Consider the following 21,714-nt stretch of genomic DNA (forward strand, 5'->3'; position numbering starts at 1 on the left):
TTGTGCTGCAAATAACGCTGTGTTTTTGATGGTATGTTTTTTCTCCACAGCCTCTGTGCAGCTCCCGTGGCAGAGAGCCGTGTCTCAGAATAAGGTTCCATACTACATCAAGTGAGTTCTACTGTACTGACTGGTAACATACTGATTATGTATGCTAGACGAATCACTTTCTTTATGCTTATTTTATGGTAAGTATTTGCATAACAATGGTTGAAACGGCTGTGTGTGTGTTTTTATGTACGCATGTGTGGTTGGTTTTACTTGTGAGCGTGTATGAGTGCATGATTCTATTCATACTCAGTTTTCCAGTTGAATTCTTGGAAGTTTCCACTGTTGTAATGTTGAATTTGAGGTGATTTTAGGTGTCATGGCTACTGTTGCTCATTCATTTAGCTGGGGGACTTTTCAACTGGCACAATACCTGTGATAATGCCTAGGTATTCATGGACTCCATTATCGTAGTACCATAGCAGAGATATTGCTGCTTAAGATCACATTTCCCATTGTAATAAATTCACAGTCAAGCAGCACAGCAGACAGTGTGTCCATTTAAAAGGCAGATGGGGAGAGAGAGGTTTGTGCTGATGGCTACTCAGTATGGCTTTCAAAGTGTCTCAATGCACCTTGGACACATGTTAAGAGAGAGAGAGAGACTGAGAGTGACAGAGAGAGTTAAAGGGAGGGAGACAGGTGGACAGAGAGAGTTAAAGGGAGGGAGACAGGTGGAAAGAGAGAGTTAAAGGGAGGGAGACAGGTGGACAGAGAGAGTTAAAGGGAGGGAAACAGGTGGACAGAGAGAGTTAAAGGGAGGGAGACAGGTGGACAGAGAGACTTAAAGGGAGGGAGACAGGTGGACAGAGAGAGTTAAAGGGAGAGAGACATGTGGACAGAGAGACTTAAAGGGAGGGAGACAGGTGGACAGAGAGACTTAAAGGGAGGGAGACAGGTGGACAGAGAGAGTTAAAGGGAGGGAGACAGGTGGACAGAGATAGTTAAAGGGAGGGAGACAGGTGGACAGAGAGAGTTAAAGGGAGGGAGACAGGTGGACAGAGAGAGTTAAAGGGAGGGAGACAGGTGGACAGAGAGAGTTAAAGGGAGGGAGACAGGTGGACAGAGAGAGTTAAAGGGAGGGAGACAGGTGGAAAGAGAGAGTTAAAGGGAGGGAGACAGGTGGACAGAGAGAGTTAAAGGGAGGGAAACAGGTGGACAGAGAGAGTTAAAGGGAGGGAGACAGGTGGACAGAGAGACTTAAAGGGAGGGAGACAGGTGGACAGAGAGAGTTAAAGGGAGAGAGACATGTGGACAGAGAGACTTAAAGGGAGGGAGACAGGTGGACAGAGAGACTTAAAGGGAGGGAGACAGGTGGACAGAGAGAGTTAAAGGGAGGGAGACAGGTGGACAGAGATAGTTAAAGGGAGGGAGACAGGTGGACAGAGAGAGTTAAAGGGAGGGAGACAGGTGGACAGAGAGAGTTAAAGGGAGGGAGACAGGTGGACAGAGAGAGTTAAAGGGAGGGAGACAGGTGGACAGAGAGAGTTAAAGGGAGAGAGACAGGTGGACAGAGAGAGTTAAAGGGAGGGAGACAGGTGGACAGAGAGAGTTAAAGGGAGGGAGACAGGTGGACAGAGAGAGTTAAAGGGAGGAAGACACGTGGACAGAGAGATGGTGGTAACTGAGAGAAAGAAACGGAGAGAGAGGGATAAGAAAAAATAGTGATTCATATGAAAGGAGGATGGGTGAGAGATGGGGCTAGGATGAAGGGGTGATAAGGAGGTAGAGGTACAAAAGACAGGTTGTGAGAGAGATGAGAGAGAGATACTGAGTGAGAGAGAGAGACATCCCTGTAAACAGCTGATGTTTGTTTACCCCAGGAGCTTTGCACTGGAAGGGATCTGAGATGAAAGGGCGAGAGAAGATGGGAGGAGAGATGAGGACAGGTTTAGAACTCTGGTATCAACAACAGCTGTCTCTGATCACAGGTGTTGGCCCTCCTCGAGTGGCTGACCATTGAACCCGGGCCCTCCCTCCACACACACACACACACACACAAACACACACAGACACGCCATATGTCCCTTCCTTGCCTCTGTATTACGTAGCACTGCAACTCCACCACAGGTTTTGCTGAGCCCCACTCACACTTTTTCTGAGTGACCCTTTAAGAAGGGAAAAGAGAAAGGGAAATCGGCCTATTGAAAGCCTCCCTCCATCTCCAACACTGTGAGGCTTTCATCTCATTTAAATGGACGCCACCGCCGGGAGCTACAATACTAAGCTATTGCCACTGTTGGGATTAAAAATCTCTCAAATCTCTTTGACTGCCCTCCCTGACCCCTCTGAGGGAATTCAAAAACGTTGCCTTGGCCTTCACAGGGCTAATCGTAGGTCACTTACAGTGCAGTGACGTTACTGTGACTCCAACATCAGGCTTTGACACATTCATTAGACTCTGGGCCCCCCGCCTCTCTCTCTAGCTCATGCTATTTCTCGTCCGCCCGACCGCACAAAGGCGTCTGTGCTACCCCCCCTCCCTTCCATGGGAACAGCGACACACTGGTGAATCAAATGGCTAAACATGGAAGCCTCGCCACCCGCCGCTCTGTCACCCCAGTTGACCTCCAGCTGACCTCTGGCATTTCAGCGGGCTCAGATTTTCAGAACGCTGTCAGGGTGAAATATTGGACTGCCGCTCTTTTCTGCCAACATAAGAGCTAGCTTGAAACTTCCCATCACACTCTGTGGTGGGTGTCTGTGGGTGTGGGTGTCTGTGGGGGTGGGTGTCTGTGGGGGTGGGTGTCTGTGGGGGTGGGTGGTTCAGTTGTGGCTCAGTTGGTAGAGCATGGGGCTTGCAATGCCAGCGTTGTGGGTTCGATTCCTACGGGGGACCAGTATGAAAATGTATGCACTCACTACTGTAAGTCACTCTGGATAAGAGTGTCTGCTGAATGACTAACATGTGAAAATGTGTGTGCCTGTCAGGATGTCTTTGTTGTGTTTGCATCCACATTGACTCATCGAATTACTTTCATTAAGTTGCTACAATTCAAAGGGTTGAAACGTTTTTCAAATGCAGAGTAGAAGAGGAGAGAAAACATGATCAAGTTTTGAGGGGAGGAGGAGAAGAGGAATATATCAAGTGGAGATTGCAGGCACTCTGGTTGGAGATTAGTCTGGCAGAGGGACTGTCACGGAGAGGCGGGAAAAGTGTCTCTGAGTCGCAGATATTTCCCTGCTTCTATCCCTTATATTTTAAAATGTCATCATTCATCGACTGCTCATGATTATTCATGAACATGTCCTGCCTGAGAGACATAGTCCTCCTCAGGAGAAAGATGCTGTGACTTGCATGTCTCTGTGACTCTGTCTCTGGGAGTTTATGAAGCGTCACTTCCCCGAGGATAGCTCAGTGTTTTGCCTAGCTTTCCATGAACTGAGGCTCACCGCCTATACCCTTGGTTCCAATTTTTGGGATGACTGCCCTGGATGTTTTGGGGCATTTACATTTGCATTGCATCCCATTTTTATATACTGTATATATATTCATACAGTTGCAAGAAAAAGTTTGGACCTTTTGGAATCACCTGGATTTCTGCATTGATTACTGTGGTCTGATCTTCATCTCAGTCACAATAATAGACAAACACAATCTGACTAAACTAATAACACACAAACAGTTGTATTTTTCACATTTTTATTGAAGACATTGAGTAATCATTCACAGTGCAGGCTGTAAAAAGTAAGTGCACCTCTGCGTTAACGACTTCTCCAAAAGCTATTTGGAATCAGGTGTTTCAATTAAGGAGATGAGATTGGAGGTGTGGGTTGGACAGGTGCCCTGCCCTCTTGGAACTCTTGTCATTTTTGGAGAAAAAAAACGTTCCCGTTTTAAACGGGATATTTTGTCAGGAAAAGATGCATATAATTGACAGCTTTCGATAGAAAACACTCTAACGTTTCCAAAACTGTAAAGATATTGTCTGTGAGTATAACAGAACTGATGTTGCAAGCGAAAGCCTGAGAAAAATCCAATCCGGAAGTGCCCCAGGTTTTGAAAGCGCTGCGTTCCAATGACTCCCTATTCAGCTGTGAATGTACCATCAACGAGCTTACGCTTTCTACGTATTCCCCAAGGTGTCTACAGCATTGTGACGTAGTTTTACGCATTTCTGTTGAAGAATAGCCGTATGGGGGCACATTGCGTAAGTGGTCACATGGTGGCTCCGAGAGAGATTCTCGCTTAAAGTACAGAGGTAGCCATTACTCCAATCGGTCCTAGAGAAAAAGGAATTGTCCCGACGGATATATTATTGAATAGATATTAGAAAAACACCTTGAGGATGGATTCTAAACAACGTTTGCCATGTTTCTGTCGATATTATGGAGCTAATTTGGAGAAAAAAATTGCCGTTGTGGTGACCTCAATTTCCGGGCGATTTCTCAGCCAAACGTGAAGAACAAACGGAGCTGTTTCGCCTACAAAAATTATCTTTTGGGAAAAAATGAACTTTGGCTATCTACCTGGGAGTCTCGTGAGTGAAAACATCTGAAGTTCATCAAAGGTAAACGATTTAATTTGATTGCTTTTCTGATTTCCGTGACAAGGTTGCTTGCTGCTAGCAAGGCATAATGCTATGCTAGGCTATTATAAACTTACACAAATGCTTGTCTAGCGTTGGCTGTAAAGCATATTTTGAAATCTGAGATGACAGTGTGATTAACAAAAGGCTAAGCTGTGTCTCAATATATTTCATTTGTGAATTTCATGAATATGAATATTTTCTAGGGATATTTATGTCCACTGCGTTATGCTAATTAGTTTCAGGTGATGATTACGCTCCCGGATGGGTAGTATCAAGATTAAATAAAGGCTGCACAAAGCCTGGTTACTGACAAGTCTGTTCTTCTCCAGAAAGATTGGTTAGTGTGAAGAATGCCTGGATCCCAACAACTTTCACAGGACCTTAGAAGACGCATTATAGAGATGCATGAAGCGGGAAAAGGTTACAAAAGCATTGCTAATGACCTTGGTGTTCATCCATCCACGGTGAGACAAAATGTCTACAAATGAAGAAGATTCAGGACTGTTGCTACTCTCCCGAGGGGTGGCGTCCTGCGAAGATCACTCCAAGAGCACAAACGGCAATCCTGAAAGAGATGAGAAAGAACCCAAGGGTAACAGCAAAATACCAGAAAACTCTACAAACAACGATAGTCTTTGTTCAGGTGTCCACTATCAGAAAAACACTGAACAACAATGGTGTTCATGGATGGACACCACCAAGGAAACCACTGCTGTCTAAAAAAAACATTGCGGCACGTCTCAAGTTTGCCCAAGACCACCTGGATGTTCCACAACACTTCTGGGAAAATGTGCTGTGGACAGATGAGACAAAAGTTGAACTTAAAAGTTGAACGCTATGTGTGGAGGAAAAAGGGCACTGCACACCAACACCAAAACCTCATCACAACTGTGAAGCATGGTGGAGGGGGCATCATGGTTTGTGGCTGCTTTGCTGCCTCATTGCCTGGACACCTTGCAATCATTGAGGGAACAATGAATTCAAAAGTGTATCAAGACATTTTACAGGAGAATGTCAGGGCAGCAGTCCCTGACCTCAAGCTTAAGAGAGGTGGGTGATGCAACAAGACAATGACCCAAAGAACACAAGTAAATCAACTAAAGAATGTCTGAAAAATAAGAATATTTGTGTTTTTGAATGGCCAAGTCAGAGTCCTGACCTTAACCCAATTGAGATGCTGTGGCATGACCTGAAGAGGGGTGTGCAATCAAATGTCCTCCTCAACGTTGTGCAAGTCTTATAAGCAGCTACAGGAAACGTTTGGTGGATGTTGTTGCTGCTGAAGGAGGATCTACAAGTTACTAAATTCAATGGTTCACTTACGTTTTCCAGCCTGCATTGTCAATGATTATTCAATGTCATCAATAAAAATTTGAAACGTACAACTGTTTGTGTGTTATTAGTTTAGTCAGATTGTGTTTGTCTATTATTGTGACTTAGATGAAGATCAGTTGAAAAATGAAAGGAGAGCCGCACACTCTAGTAGCTCAGATGCGATCATTTAATAACCTAATAAACAACGTTTCGACAGACAAGCTGTCTTCTTCAGGGTATAATGACAAACACTGCGGGTTGACTAGTTGATATAGTGTCAAAGGACACACACAGGTGTCTGTGATCATGGCCGGGTGTGGCCTGATATCATTGGTTAATTCTCAGATATAAAAATTCAAAACAAACCGAGAGATCTTTTTCTAAGACCGTCTCGCAAAAAGAAGCATTCTTGCGTTCTAACTACCCTTTATTCAAATTGCTCTGAACAAATTAAGGGAATCGTTCACAAACATTGGCTCGTTCTAAAATCTGATGATAGTATCGGTAATGTGTTTTCGGACCTTCCCTTGGTCGTATTCTCGCGGGGCAGAAATCTCAGAGATCAATTGGTACACTCTGATTTACCATCCCAAGATATCCCTGCACAACGTATTTGCGCCCCTACTGGATGGAAAAGTGTACAACCCTACAAGTGTAATGGCTGTGCTCAATGCAATGGCACTTATAAATATAGATATTTCAAACACCCCCAAACAGGGAAACAGATCCTAATCAAAGGTGTCATCACGTGCGCCACTAAGGCAGTTATTTATCTTATAACTTGTCCTTGTGGTAAAAATGATGTGAGTAAAACAAAGCGCAATATTAAAAGTACGAATCTCAGAGCATCGTAGCATCGGTGCAAAAACTCAACTTACCCTCATTTTCGTCTCTACGTTATATCGGCATCGATATTGTCACCCTCCCTTTGAGAGGGGGTGACCTCGACAATTTATTGTTAAAACGAGAGGCTGCTTGGATTTTTTATTTAAAGACCCTTGCTCCCTTCGGTCTCAACGTAGACTTTGATCTGAAGTCATTCTTGTGATTTTGCTTTTGTAAATGTTTGTAGGCGTATGTAGCCAAATTGTATCTATGATCGTACGCTATCCTTTCATGTTTTTGATATGTTATTTTTATATCTGAGAATTAACCAACGATATCAGGCCACACCCGGCCATGATTACAGACACCTGTGTGTGTCCTTTGACACTATATCAACTAGTCACCCCGCAGTGTTTGTCATAATACCCTGAAGAAGACAGCTTTTCTGTCGAAACGTTGTTTATTAGGTTATTAAATGATTGCATCTGAGCTCCTAGAGTGTGCGTCTCTCCTTTCATTTTTCAAGTGTTGTACTCCGCTAGCCAGCACCTCGCCTAAATGGGTGTGCGTTTCTTTCGCCTCTAGATTAGATGAAGATCAGACCACATTTTATGAGTAATAAATGCATGAATCCAGGTAATATATTATTAATATATAATATATTATATATATATATGCATACAGTACCAGTCAAAAGCTTGGACACACCTACTCATTCAAAGGTTTTTCTTTATTTTTACTATTTTCTACATTTGTAGAATAATAGTGAAGACATCAAAACTATGAAATAACACCAATCATGTGAATCATGTAGTAACCAAAAAAGTGTTTTACATTTTATAATCTTCAAAGTCGCTGGTTGAGAGAATGCCAAGAGTGTGCAAAACTGTCATCAAGGCAAAGGGAAGCTACTTTGAAAAATCTCAAATCTAAAGTATATGAGTAGGTGTCCAAACTTTTGACTGGTACTGTATGTATATATATATTTAACTAAAATATAAATGCAAGAATTTCAATGATTTTACAGAGTTACAATTCAAATAAGGAAATCAGTCAATTTAAATAAATTCATTAGGCCCTAATCTATGGATTTCACATGATTGACTGGGGCAAAGGTTCACCTTCCAAAAGGACAATGACCCTAAGCAGACTGCAAAGACAACGCATGAGTGGCTTTAGGACAAGTCTCTGAATGTCCTTGAGTGGCCCAGCCAGAGCCCGGACTTGAACCCGGTCGAACATCTCTGGAGGGACCTGAAAATAGCTGTGCAGCGACACTCCCCATCCAACCTGACAGAGCTTGAGAAGCTCTGCAGAGAAGAATGGGAGAAACTCCCCAAATACAGGTGTACCAAGCGTGTAGCGTCATACCCAAAGGAGCTTCAGCAAAGTACTGAGTAAAGGGTCTGAATACATAAGTAAATGTGATATTTCAGTTTTAATTTTTAATAGATTTGCTAAAATGTCTAAACCATTTTTTTCTTTGTCACTATGGGGAATTGTGATGTCATTATGGGGTATTGTGATGTCATTATGGGGTATTGTGTGTAGATTGATGAGGGGGAAAAAACAATTTAATCAATTTTAGAATAAGGCTGTAAAAAAAATGTGGGAAAAGTCAAGGGGTCTGAATACTTTCCGAATGCACCGTACATGTGTATATGTACATTTGTGAGTCATATTAAATCTCCTGCACCGTATTAGCATGGGAAATATTGTATGGCAAAGCAAATAAATAATCTGCCCTACAGAGGTAGCTTGTGGTCTTCACTGGTGTAGATTAGTGTGTGCACTTATTACTATAAAATGATTAATGGGGCACCAGTCCAGTATTGCACAAAATGGTATTGTAAGTCCTGACTCATATAACTATATAAGACTGCAATTAGAATAATAGTAATACATTGATTCATATGAAGGTAGGAATTCTTTGAGAATTGGAGTTATTTCCTTAGAATAACAAGACAAACAAGTTATTTATACAATCAACATTTAATAACACTGATCAAAATATTTGAAAGAGTATGAAATGGGATGAAAGACAACAAGTGAAGACCTGGAGATCCAGAACATTAAAAGATGTTATGCTCAATCTGTGATTGGATACTGTTGTGGCTGCTTGATTGTTCAGGCCGCATGGAGGAGAACAAGGGAAGAAGGTGGCTGTGTCCCCTTTCTGGTTGAGTTGGGTGGTTCCTTCAGGTTGCTCCTTTGGTCCTGAGTTGGTGTTCTAATGCTTGTTCTTCTCTGTTGGCTCCTTGCTTGAGTTGCAGAGGCTTTGCTCTAATTGTGTTCTCTTTCCTTGAAGAAGGTCATCTTAAATATACCGTTCATGCTACACTAGCTCTCTAATGGCGAAGTCTCCTTCTGAGACAGTTTAGTGCATGGGCTCGTCGTCCTAATTTATGTACTGGATTACATGTACTGTTCCCTAAAAGGTACTTCCCCTAACTTATCAGTTCACCAGTTATTGCCTTAAAATTATTATTTTTAAATGTTTTTATTTAACCTTTATTTAACTAGGCATGTCAGTTAAGAACAAATTGTTATTTACAATGACGGCCTACCGGGGAAATATTGGGTTAACTGCCTTGTTCAGGGGCAGAACGACAGATTTATTATACCGTGTCATCTCGGGGATTCAATCCAACAACCTTTCGGTTACTGGCCCAACGCTTTAACCACTAGACTACCTGCCGCAAAGGTCCATGCCCTGTGGTTGGCCTACTGAAGATGGAGGTTCTCCTTCCTCCTTGACAGAGGTCCAATTTGAGAGGTCCAATTTGAGAGGTCCATCTTGAGAGGTCCATCTTGAGAGGTCCAGTTTGAGAGGTCCAGTTTGAGAGGTCCAGTTTGAGAGGTCCAGTTTGAGAGGTCCAGTTTGAGAGGTCCCGATGGATAAGAGGCTAAGAGCTAAGAGGGAAGCAGTACTTCCTGCTAGGTCAGATGGTATCACCCCTTGGTGTCGAGAGCCATTTTTACGACCCAATGTCTTGGAGGTAGAGAACATTTTTTTTAGGGAGAAAAGCTAAGTTGGTTATTGTCAATAATGTTCAGATACGACACATCGCTACACTGGCCTGCTGGGATAATCTAGAGCTGTGAAAAACTATGCATCCTTTATCTTCTGTAATCATCTGGTTTGTGATGAGGAGGAAGTAGCCAAGCCAAACAGGAAATGCCAGGGGAAGTGGTCATTATGCAGAGGATTATAAACGCTGTAATTATGCTGCCTGTATCCGAGGCATCCTGGAGCCAAGGAGAAGCAGAGTAGCAGAGTCCCCTCTGTCATTCTATTCACACTGATGGAATTAGAATTTCTAATCATTTAATATGAATTAGAATGTAGTAATTTACTGCTCTGCTATAGCTTGGCCACAAGCTCTCATAAACAGCACTTCAGAGTAGCTTATTAGTTACATAAAATGCAGAGTTTCCTGGGTTTTATGCAGTATTCTATCCCAGAGTCCCGTTTTAATGATGTTTACTCAGAGATGTCATTTAATTAAGCAATAAGACACGAGTCAGTGCTGTATCATGAATAAAGTCACAGGCAAATGGCGTCGTTCGGCCCGATGCGATAGCGGAGGGCCAATACTGTCTCTTGTACCTTATTGATGTCTAAAGACAGTACTAAACTAAACGCGAGGCTTATATTAACTCCCGCTGTATTAAACTAAACGCTAGGCTTATATTAACTCCCGCTGTATTAAACTAAACGCTAGGCTTATATTAACTCCCGCTGTATTAAACTAAATGCTAGGCTTATATTAACTCCCGCTGTATTAAACTAAATGCTAGGCTTAAATTAACCCCCGCTGTATTAAACTAAACGCTAGGCTTATATTAACCCCCGCTGTATTAAACTAAATGCTAGGCTTATATTAACCCCCGCTGTACTAAACTAAACGCTAGGCTTATATTAACCCCCACTGTATTAAACTAAACGCTAGGCTTAAATTAACCCCCGCTGTATTAAACTAAATGCTAGGCTTATATTAACTCCCGCTGTATTAAACTAAATGCTAGGCTTAAATTAACCCCCGCTGTATTAAACTAAACGCTAGGCTTATATTAACCCCCGCTGTATTAAACTAAATGCTAGGCTTATATTAACTCCCGCTGTATTAAACTAAACGCTAGGCTTATATTAACCCCCGCTGTATTAAACTAAATGCTAGGCTTATATTAACTCCCGCTGTATTAAACTAAATGCTAGGCTTAAATTAACCCCCGCTGTATTAAACTAAATGCTAGGCTTATATTAACCCCCGCTGTATTAAACTAAATGCTAGGCTTAAATTAACCCCCGCTGTATTAAACTAAATGCTAGGCTTATATTAACCCCCGCTGTATTAAACTAAATGCTAGGCTTATATTAACCCCCGCTGTATTAAACTAAATGCTAGGCTTAAATTAACCCCCGCTGTATTAAACTAAATGCTAGGCTTATATTAACCCCCACTGTACTAAACTAAATGCTAGGCTTATATTAACCCCCGCTGTATTAAACTAAATGCTAGGCTTAAATTAACCCCCGCTGTATTAAACTAAATGCTAGGCTTATATTAACCCCCGCTGTATTAAACTAAATGCTAGGCTTATATTAACCCCCGCTGTATTAAACTAAATGCTAGGCTTATATTAACCCCCGCTGTATTAAACTAAATGCTAGGCTTATATTAACCCCCACTGTACTAAACTAAATGCTAGGCTTATATTAACCCCCGCTGTATTAAACTAAATGCTAGGCTTATATTAACCCCCACTATACCAAACTAAATGCTTGGCTAGAAGCAATGGGAAATAATGTGTGAGTTGAGATAAATAAAACAGATGATTCGGAGAGCAACGTGAAAATGATATTCTTATGGAGGTGCAGTGATCATTTTCAGATGGAACTGTTAGCAGGCATAGGTGTGTTTGTGACAGCTAATACAGCACGGCTTGGAACGCTGCTCGTCCATCCAGCATCCGTGATCCAAACAACCAGTTTTATAATGATGTTTACGGAGAAATGTCAAGCGCTGCATCTATTTATCCTCAAACTGGATTCATCTCCAGGCTCACTGTACTCTTTACAGTATATCACTCACTCAACTCCCTGCTGAGGACAGGCTGTGGAGCTGCTCTGACTTCCTGTCTGAGCTCTTTACCCAAAGCTCTTCTAAGCTCCATCTTTGCACTAGGTATTCCACAACAATTAACTTCCAATAAGCATTCTACCCATTGGTAGAATGGACTCGGAACCATTGGTGGCAACATGAAAAACCCTAAATCTCAAACCGGCTTTGAGAATGAATGCAGAATTCTATATGGCACTACCAAGCGGAGCTCTCAGGATGTAGCTTTCGACCAGTCAACCTTAACTCCTTGTTAAAAAAAGAGGGACTTTGATCTCTGTGTGGTTCTTCAAATCAGAGAGATTCTATAACCCTGAGCTTGGTGCCAAACCATCGCTTTCACATTTTGGGACATGAATGTCTGTGTGATCTTCAAGCCTTAACACATGTGTACATGCGTCACATCTCTGTCCTTGCAAAGGTTACCACAGATAACCTTAAACTTGGGAGTTTCTGAGGATAAATGAGGACGGACAACAGAGGGAGAAAGAAGGGATGATCGAGGAAGCTTAGCACCTGCCAACTCTGTGGGTTGTCTTCATTATGACAGGCCTAAGCTGCCGGTCCAGCAGTGGAAGTAGACAGCTAGTGTAATCCATTTTTTTGATTGAGCCTGTCTGCTGTGTTTGTCATTCTGCTGCTTTGCACTGAATACATAGTGGAAAGACTCCACGGGTTGCCAGATCACAGTCAACTCCTTGTGTTTCATCTTTGGGGCTAAGGCTGGCTTCTCTTTGATGTTCCTCCTACAGACTTAGTTGAATGGCAACCATTATTGTGTTTACTCTGACTGCTGTTGGCACTGATAGAAAGTCATTAACACACTTCCAGATGTGTGTCCGTGCGTGCATGCACGTATGTGCATGGGTGTGTGTGTACAAGCTTATGCCACAACCGCGGCTAAATCCTCAAGCTGGTCGAACAAGAGGAGATATGAATTCATTTCTGACGGCTTGGTGTCCAAATCCTCACTGGGACACAATAATATCCATCCGGCCATGATTGAATCGGCCCCTGTCTCAAATAGCACAGCTGAAACAGAAACCCCGAGCTGAGCGCTCTAGTCATATTTGCAATGCAAGGAAGGTATGAAAGTGTGTGCCATTTCAGAGCATGATGAGGGATGAACACCTGCTGATGGCTTCTGTAGTTCGTCTCCCCTGTGTTCTACTGTCAGCACTTCACTTCACTGGATAGCCTGTCTTCTCTCTCTCTCTCTCTCTCTCTCTCTCTCTCTCTCTCTCTCTCTCTCTCTCTCTCTCTCTCTCTCTCTCTCTCTCTCTCTCTCTCTCTCTCTCTCTCTCTCTCTCTCTCTCTCTCTCTCTCTCTCTCTCTCTCTCTCTCTCTCTCTCTCTCTCTCTCTCTCTGTGGAGACAGTCTCGCTATGACAACCTAATCACAGAGATACTGGCATTCAGAATAGACGTCACAACACAGCAATTCCCAACAATTCCCTTGATATCAGTGTGGGTACAGGAAGGAATATTTCGCCGAAGCGGAGAATCATTCAAATATAAATTAGTTCCCTGATCAGGTGAAGAAGGGCAGCAGACAGACAAAAACCCCACACCTACTTATCAATTCTGTCTTCTGGAGTCATCAACACTGCTCTGCTTGATCAGATTCAAGTAAATTTGTTTGTGTGTTTTTATTTCAAACATGGTTCTTGTTGATTTGGCTGTGTTGTCTGTGCTCTCTGCACCTTGCGGCGTTTCTCAGAAGCTGAAATGTAAACAGGATGGAGACAAGACATCAACATGTCCCCCTCGTAGCCCCAGGGGACCTGGCTGTGTGTGCTATGTACCGTACTGAGAGGAGGCCTGCAGAGATGAGGGGTGTGTCCTTGTGGATCACCCTGAAGGCCTCCTAGACGATTTGTATGCTTTGGGAATCACAATCAGATCCGCGTTTTGGATTTGTATACATGTGCTTCTATTATTGAGACGATAAGAAAACCAGTCGACAAGACAGAGCAAATTATCTGTCTGTCTCTCTCTGTGTGTGTGTGTGTGTGTGTGTGTGTACGTGTGTGTGTACGTGTGTGTGTGTGTGTACGTGTTAGGGCTGGGCGATATGGCCTAAATATCATATGGAATTTTAAAATTTATGGCAGTATTTGTTTTTATTTATTTCATGTTTTTGATTAATAAAAGCTCTACATTTGCTTTATGAGTTGTGCGTGACCTTGGGGTGGCAACACATATTTTTACAATTATTTCAATGGGTCTTTCTCCATTCTGATTTAGATCAAAACACTTGGGTGAACTTTTGGAATCATGGAAATATATTGTTTATTAGTGATGTTCCGTGTTTCCTATGGGACCCTATAATCTTTGGCTACATTAAATCTTTGCCTATTCCTCTTTGATTTAGAAGATACTGTTGCACAAACAACATGCTGATTTAGGCCTCCACCAGCACTGGTATCAGGCTGTATTAGCCAGCTACGTTTGCTCTGACTCAGTACTTTTATTAGCTAGTTAGCTAGCGATTAGCATTAGTGGCTAACACGATTTAGCTTAACTTGCTAAGAAAATACAAACTAGCTGTTTGCTGATGTAAGAAACACAAACTAATATTGTAATTATAGAATGATTGTGAATTGAAATTGAGAACAACATCGTTGTCATCAACATGTGCTGCATTGACCATGCAGACTGAACGAAAGTGTCTCGTGGTCAAGCAACAACAAATGCGCTCCTTGAGTGAAGGGCTGGGACTAGGTCTGTGTGGAAGCGGCGTGGAGAGAGAGAGCAGAGAGGGACGACTCAGGTAGCGGAGTAAACTATACAAATGGACGTTACACACTGCGAATCACATTTAACAAACCAAACATTCAAATACCTTTATAGGAGGTAAAGTAAAAACCCAAACTGAGCCGTGCATCAATACCGGTATATAGTACAATATGGTAACCGCCCTGTGTGTGTGTGTGTGTGTGTGTGTGTGTGCGTGTGTGTGTTACAAAAGCCTTATCGTTATCCCCTGTTGTCTTCCAGCCACCAGACTCAGACAACCTGCTGGGACCATCCAAAGATGACAGAGCTCTACCAGTCTCTTGGTATGAAACAGACAGACACCAGTCATATAATCACAGAACATTCACTTTCACTCAAATTTAACACCACGCTGTAACTGCAAAGCTTTCTCTCATGTGCTCTTTCACACAGTGTCTTGCTGTCTTGCTTACACACACACACACACACACACACACACACACTGACTGTAACATCCATATTTATGTATGGGTCACCGTTGCGGTGGTCAGTGTGACTGTTCTTTAATGATCAGATGGATCAGTAATAAGCTGTGGAACAGTTCCTAAAGGCCAACGCTCAACAGATAGGACTCAGCTCCTCTGAGAGAGGTCTCACATAACCCAATTACCAGCCATTTCCAGCCCTCCCTGTGACTATATAGAAATTACACTACGGCACGTCTTTTCAACAGGTTTCCAGTTTGACATCATAATTTCATGTCAGACCACTGTTATCCTTTCTGTATGATTGATTCCATCCCTCTTTCCTCTCTCTCTTTCTTTCTATCTTTCTCTCTCACCTTTTAGCTGACCTGAACAACGTGAGATTTTCCGCTTACAGAACAGCCATGAAGATCCGTAGGCTACAGAAAGCATTGTGCTGTAAGTGTCCCCCCCCCACACACACACACACACACACACACACACACACACAAACACATGCATGTATGCGATTGAGTTTGTGTGTACCTGTATGTGTAACATCCTTTTGTTTAGTTGAGATTCCATCTGTGCCGCTGTGTGTTTCATCCCAAAAGGGAATAAATTGTCTTCCACAATAACCAGCTGGCCATAGCTATCTTTGTGTTAGTTATTCCCTGTTGGCTGCTGACGGTGTGTGGATAGAAATGGTGACCTCTTCCTCTGGGTATTGCTGTACCTTGCTGCTGGGACTGAGCCAGGCTCTCTGTCATTATTACCCAGGGGTTATTTAAGCAATAACTCTGGGGGGGGGGGTGTGGTATATGGCCAATATACCATGGCTAAGTTACTACGCACGGCGTAACGAGGAGTGCCCGGATACAGCCCTTAGTCGTGGTATATTGGCTGTATACCATAAACCCCCGTGGTGCCTTATTCCTATTATAAACTGGTTACCAATGTAATTGGAACAGTAAAAACAAATGTTTTGTCATACCTGTGGTATACCACGGCCGTCAGCCAATCAGCATTCAGGGATTGAACCACCCAGTTTATGCTGTTATTTAGAGAGCTCCAAACTTTACTGCTTCACTTTCTTCTTTCTCTGTCTGCTTTCTGTCGTACTTCTGGGGTAGAGGGTGGAGTGGGTTTGTCGTGCTGAGAGTAGGGAGTGTGCGTGTGTGGTTTTATGCGTTAGTGTGGGTGTTAATGAGTTTAGATGATTCAGGCGTTTTGGGTTTGTCATATTATATTGCATTATCTTGTGATGATGAGACGAGAGCTCCTAGTACGTCTGAGTGATTTGGACTGAGGGCGTTCAGATTCAATTTCACCCATTAGATTACAAGTCAAAGCCTGAAGTCCAAAGCACAGACACAGATCTGTATTTATTAGTTATTACTCTGGCTTAATGCCCTGGAACAGAGTGAGGGAGGGAGGAAGGAGAGTGAGAGAGAGGGAGGAGAGAGAAAGAGGAAACAAGTCTGTATATTTTCCTCAAACTCCTTCCCGTTCGTGTTTTGTTTTTCCTTCTTGATCCCCCACTGTCAGATGTATGTCTGTGTGTATCTCCTACACACTCGCACAGCAGGATTCCCCTTAAACGGCTAATTAGGTTAACTCTGAGTTGTGTCTCCAGTATCTGTAACATAAATGGGTTGGCCTGCTGCCCTGGTGTCACACCCCCGTCTACTCTACAGACACCTCATATCCTGTCTGTGGCCATGTTGTCATTACAACCATCTGTAATTTGCTGTGGCAATTTCCACTGCTCTTCATCATTTTAGAATGTTCTTTGTTGCCATTGAGTGGTCTCAGTAAACAACTTTGAAAAGTCTAACAGTCTCTTTCCACTCCCTCCCTCCCTCCCTCCCAACCTCCAGTGGATCTGTTGGATCTGAATGTGGCCCAGAGCACCTTCGAGCAGCACAAGCTTACCCAGAATGCCCAGCTGCTGACAGTGCCAGAAGTGATTAACTGTCTGACGTCCATCTATGATGGGCTGGAGCAGCAGCACAAGGACCTGGTCAATGTTCCGTTGTGTGTCGATATGTGTCTCAACTGGCTGCTCAATGTATACGACACGTACGTGGACACACACACACACACACACACCTTGTAGAAGTCATTTTCTCTCCTAAAAAAAATGTCCACTGTGTGTGTGTTCCCTCTATAGTGGACGCAGTGGGAAGATCCGTGTCCTGTCCATGAAGATAGGATTGCTCTCGCTCTCCAAGGGCCATCTGGAGGAGAAATACAAATGCAAGTACCAACCATCCCACAAAAATCCTTTCACACACATAGCATTCACAGAAACACTCAAACACACACACACACACACACACACACACACACACACACACACACACTGAAGTGAAAAAATAATAAAACTTGATCAAGCTCTGATAGACTTAAATCACACTTTGACACACACCCACACACTCTGAGGTGAATTGAGAACAGCCCCAGTGGGAGCGTTGTAGCGTAGTCCGTGCCAGCGTATCCCATAATGCCCTCTGCCAGGCTGTAATCCCAGCTCACTTACCCAGGGTACCGATCGGACCGTGTCAGAGGACGCCAGTGAATGGACCATCTAATTGGATGAGAGACCTCCCACTTGTTTTGTATTTGATTTATTTATTTATTTAGTTTCATTGCAGGGGGATTAGGGATGTGTCTAGGGCTGCTGGGGGAGTATGCTTTGTCCTTTCAGATAACGTGCATTCTGTCCTCAATTTGCTCTCTTGCTTTTGTGTCCTCGTTTTCTCCTCCTCGATCTCTCTATCTCTCTCTGTTCTCCCCTTCTATCTCTTCCCTCTCTTCCTTTCCTCTCTCTCACTCTGTCCTCTCCCTCCATAGTTTCCTTCTCTACCCCTCCTGTGACGTGGAGTCTGTCACTGAGCCTATTCGTTCCACTGGCAATTTCTATTAGTCTCAAAAAGAGATCAAGCACGGTTGGGCGAGTCCCTCTCGTTTAGAGTCACATTGGTGTCAGGCCCAGACACCCATCCACAGCAACTCACTAAATCACAAGTAGCACAGTCCACCACCGCAACATAGAACCCAACTACATAGCGATTTGGCTCTCAATTCGATACCTTGTGTATTATGCATATCACTTATAATTGTAGGGCAGGACGTTTGAGTCGGAGTAGAAATGTTAAGAAAGTCTGGGGCTCGTGATTTTGGAGTTTCATGACAACGATGTCCTAGTAGTGGCTATGAAGGCTTATGAAGCTGATACGCATTGCTGCTCATGGTTGAAGAAGTATGGCCGGCTTATACTCTAGGGATGTGCACTATCGAAGAACTGCCATCGCTCCTCAAGGAGACATGAAGACCTGGTCAAAATCACACACACACACACACACACACACACACACACACACACACACACACACACACACACACACACACACACACACACACACACACAGGATAGAGTAGAGTATCGAAGAACAGCCCTAGTTACTTAACTTAATGCAAGCTGACATCAAGGCTGGTTTGTGCACATGCAGACACTCGCATGCACACCCACGCACATGCACGGTATCATAGAATCGCCATTACCACTCTACTTAAGGAGAGCTGACATCAAGGCAGGGTTTCACACAGAGATCAAAGTCAACACCAGGCAGATAGGCGAGCCACATCCCTCCATCCTTTTATTGCCCCCCCGCTCTCTATCGCCTTTCTCACTCTCCACTGTATTTCTCTCGCTCTCTCGGTCTTCCTTCTTTCTCTCTCTCAATCGTTCTTCCTGTCTATACTGCATCCCTGTCTTTTCTCACTCTCTATATCTCTCTCTCATCTCTCTCTCCCGCCAACTCTCTCTATATCTCTCATCTCTCTCTCTCTCTCTCCCGCCAACTCTCTCTCTCTCTCGCTCTCTCATCTCTCTCACTCTCTCTATATCTCTCTCTCTCCCACCAGCTATCTCTATATATCTCTCTCTCTCGCTCTCATCTCTCTCTCCCGCCAACTATCTTTATATATCTCTCTCTCGCTCTCTCTCATCTCTCTCTCTCTCCCGCCAACTCTCTCTCTCTCGCTCTCTCATCTCTCTCTATATATATATCTCTCTCTCTCCCGCCAGCTCTATCTCTCTCTCGCTCTCTCATCTCTCTCTCTCCCGCCAACTCTCTCTATATCTCTCTCTCGCTCTCTCTCATCTCTCTCTCTGTCCCGCCAACTCTCTCTATATCTCTCTCCTGCCAACTCTCTCTATATCTCTCTCTCTCATCTCTCTCTCCCGCCAACTCTCTCTATATCTCTCATCTCTCTCTCTCCCGCCAACTCTCTATATCTCTCTCTCGCTCTCTCTTATCTCTCTCTCTCCCGCCAACTCTCTCTCATCTCTCTCTCTCTCCCATCAACTCTCTCTCATCTCTCTCTCTCCCGCCAACTCTCTCATCTCTCTCTCTCCCGCCAACTCTCTCTATCTCTCAAATCCATTCAATTCAAAGGGGTGTATTGGCATGGGAAACATATGTTTACATTGCCAACGCAAATGGAATAGGCAATAAACGAAAGGGAAATAAATAAGGGAAACATTAGTCAACATTACACCCACAAAAGTTTTAAAAGAATATAGATATTTCAAATGTTATATTGTTGGCTATGTACAGTGTTGTAACAATGTTCAAGTAGTTAGCTGCAGCCAGCGACTGGAACGAGCTGCAACAAACACTCAAACTGGACAGTTTCATCTCAATCTCTTCATTCAAAGACTCAATCATGGACATTCTTACTGACAGTTGTGGCTGCTTTGTGTGATGTATTGTTGTCTCTACCTTCTTGCCCTTTATGCTGTTGTCTGTGCCCAATAATTATTGTACCATGTTTTGTGCTGCTACCATGTTATGTTGCTACCAGGCTGTGTTGCTACTACAGTATATTGTCATGTTATGTTCCTACCATGCTGTGTTGCTACTACAGTATGTTGTTGTCATGTTGTGCTTCTACCATGCTGTGTTGCTACTACAGTATGTTGTTGTCATGTTGTGCTGCTACCATGTTGTGTTGCTACTACAGTATATTGTTGTCATGTTGTGTTGCTACCATGCTGTGTTGCTACTACAGTATGTTGTTGTCATGTTGTGCTGCTACCATGCTGTGTTGCTACTACAGTATGTTGTTGTCATGTTGTGTTGCTACCATGCTGTGTTGCTACTACAGTATGTAGTTGTCATGTTGTGTTGCTGCCATGCTGTGTTGCTACTACAGTATGTTGTTGTCATGTTGTGCTGCTACCATGTTGTGTTGCTACTACAGTATATTGTTGTCATGTTGTGCTGCTACCATGTTGTGTTGCATCTACAGTATGTTGTTGTCATGTTGTGTTGCTACCATGTTGTGTTGCTACTACAGTATGTAGTTGTCATGTTGTGCTTCTACCATGTTGTGTTGCAACTACAGTATGTTGTTGTCATGTTGTGTTGCTGCCATGCTATGTTGTTGTCTTAGGTCTCTCTTTATGTCGTGTTGTGGTGTCTCTCTTTATGTCGTGTTGTGGTGTCTCTCTTTATGTCGTGTTGTGGTGTCTCTCTTTATGTCGTGTTGTGGTGTCTCTCTTTATGTCGTGTTGTGGTGTCTCTCTTTATGTCGTGTTGTGGTGTCTCTCTTTATGTCGTGTTGTGGTGTCTCTCTTTATGTCGTGTTGTGGTGTCTCTCTTTATGTCGTGTTGTGGTGTCTCTCTTTATGTCGTGTTGTGGTGTCTCTCTTTATGTCGTGTTGTGGTGTCTCTCTTTATGTCGTGTTGTGGTGTCTCTCTTTATGTCGTGTTGTGGTGTCTCTTGTCATGATGTGGGTTTTGTCCTATATATTTGTGTTTTTTATCCCAGCCCCCGTTCCGCAGGAGGCCTTTTGGTAGGCCGTCATTGCAAGTAACAATTTGTTCTTAACTGACTTGCCTAGTTAAATAAAGTTTATATAAAAATAAATACAAAGTTAGTATGAAAGGGAAAATAAATGAACAGGTTGTTTTTACAGTGTTGTAGAATTTGTATTCTGTATTTTTTTAGTGGTTAGATCAGCTTTAATATTGCAGATTGTGGATTCTATCCATGTAATTATCTGCATCATTTCCAATCCCCATATATTTTTTTGTAAATGTATATATAATATACCAATATTTTACTTTATTATTTTCTCCTAACCCTACCACCCCTCCCCTAATTGAATTACACAGTGTTTATTTCTTCTCCACTGGTTGCCCTTTTCTCATGGCAACGGGCCACAAATCTTGCTGCTGTGACTGCACACTGCTGTATTTCGCCTAACAGATATGGGAGTTCATCAAAGTTTGTCTCTCTCTCTTTATCCTATCTGGGAGTAACAAGGCAGACAGAGCCCTGACAACAATTAACTGAGCTGTTGCATTCAATTTGGTTTAGTTTTGTTTTACGATTGAAACAATAAATATAGTGTTTGTACGTCTAGACGAGAGGTTTCCCTTCTCAACGATGGGCAGATGCCCTGTCATACCCTCAGAGCAGGGGCTGATGGGGAATTGATTGCTCTCCTGTGATAGTGAGGAGATTTACAGAGACAGGGGAGGGTGGGATGCAGGGAGGGAGGGAGGGAGAGAGGGAGGGTGGGCAGGAGGAAGGGAGGGATGGAGGGAGGGAGGGGAAGAGAGGGGGAAGGGAGAGAGAGGGATGGGGAGGGAGGGAGGGGAAGAGAGGGGGAGGG

The 21,714-nt window shown here is 43.3% G+C and overlaps 1 protein-coding gene across 7 annotated transcripts in view; it reads left to right on the forward strand.

Moving 5' to 3' along the window:
• utrn (utrophin) overlaps positions 1–21,714 on the forward strand; it is a 329,934-nt gene that overhangs the window by 253,906 nt on the left and 54,314 nt on the right. For all 7 annotated transcript variants that reach the window (XM_036975991.2, XM_090232999.1, XM_036975989.2 and 4 more), the window contains 5 exons: positions 51–111; positions 14,842–14,903; positions 15,408–15,482; positions 16,904–17,105; positions 17,197–17,282. In XM_036975991.2, coding sequence (XP_036831886.2) covers positions 51–111; positions 14,842–14,903; positions 15,408–15,482; positions 16,904–17,105; positions 17,197–17,282 — 486 coding nt within the window. The remainder of the gene's footprint in view (positions 1–50; positions 112–14,841; positions 14,904–15,407; positions 15,483–16,903; positions 17,106–17,196; positions 17,283–21,714) is intronic.

This window comes from Oncorhynchus mykiss, chromosome 4, assembly GCF_057628025.1.
Source record: "Oncorhynchus mykiss isolate SJ-2025 chromosome 4, ASM5762802v1, whole genome shotgun sequence".
In the NCBI taxonomy this organism is placed as follows: domain Eukaryota; kingdom Metazoa; phylum Chordata; class Actinopteri; order Salmoniformes; family Salmonidae; genus Oncorhynchus; species Oncorhynchus mykiss.